The 368-nt window shown below is 48.1% G+C and overlaps 1 protein-coding gene across 1 annotated transcript in view; it reads right to left on the reverse strand.

Moving 5' to 3' along the window:
• ZAN (zonadhesin) overlaps positions 1-368 on the reverse strand; it is a 42,283-nt gene that overhangs the window by 24,141 nt on the left and 17,774 nt on the right. Inside the window, 1 exon segment of the mRNA XM_023518621.1 lies at positions 182-237. Within this exon segment, the coding sequence (XP_023374389.1) occupies positions 182-237 (56 nt within the window).

Genomic DNA, 368 nt, shown 5'->3' on the forward strand with positions numbered 1-368 from the left:
CTTCAAGAACAGCCTGCAACTGCCTCATGCCTGTCTCCCCTCTGTGCATCGGGATATCCTCCAGGATGTTTGTGCTCGTTTATCAGTCCCTTTTACAGTGATTGTCACTATACCAGGAGGGTCCTTAACAAAAGCTGGTCCAGAGAGCAACTGATAAAGAGAATTTTTTTTTTTTTGAGACAGAGTCTCACTTTGTTGCCCTTGGTAGAGTGTTGTGGTGTTATAGCTCACAGCAACCTCAGACTCTTGGGCTCAAGCATTCCTTGCCTCAGCCTCCTATGTAGCTGAGACTACAGGTGCCTGCCACAACACCTGGCTATTTTTAGAGGCAGAGGTCTTGCCCTTGCTAGGGTTGGTCTCGAACCTGT

This window comes from Otolemur garnettii, unplaced genomic scaffold (assembly GCF_000181295.1).
Source record: "Otolemur garnettii isolate 467f Iridium unplaced genomic scaffold, OtoGar3 scaffold00142, whole genome shotgun sequence".
NCBI lineage: Eukaryota > Metazoa > Chordata > Mammalia > Primates > Galagidae > Otolemur > Otolemur garnettii.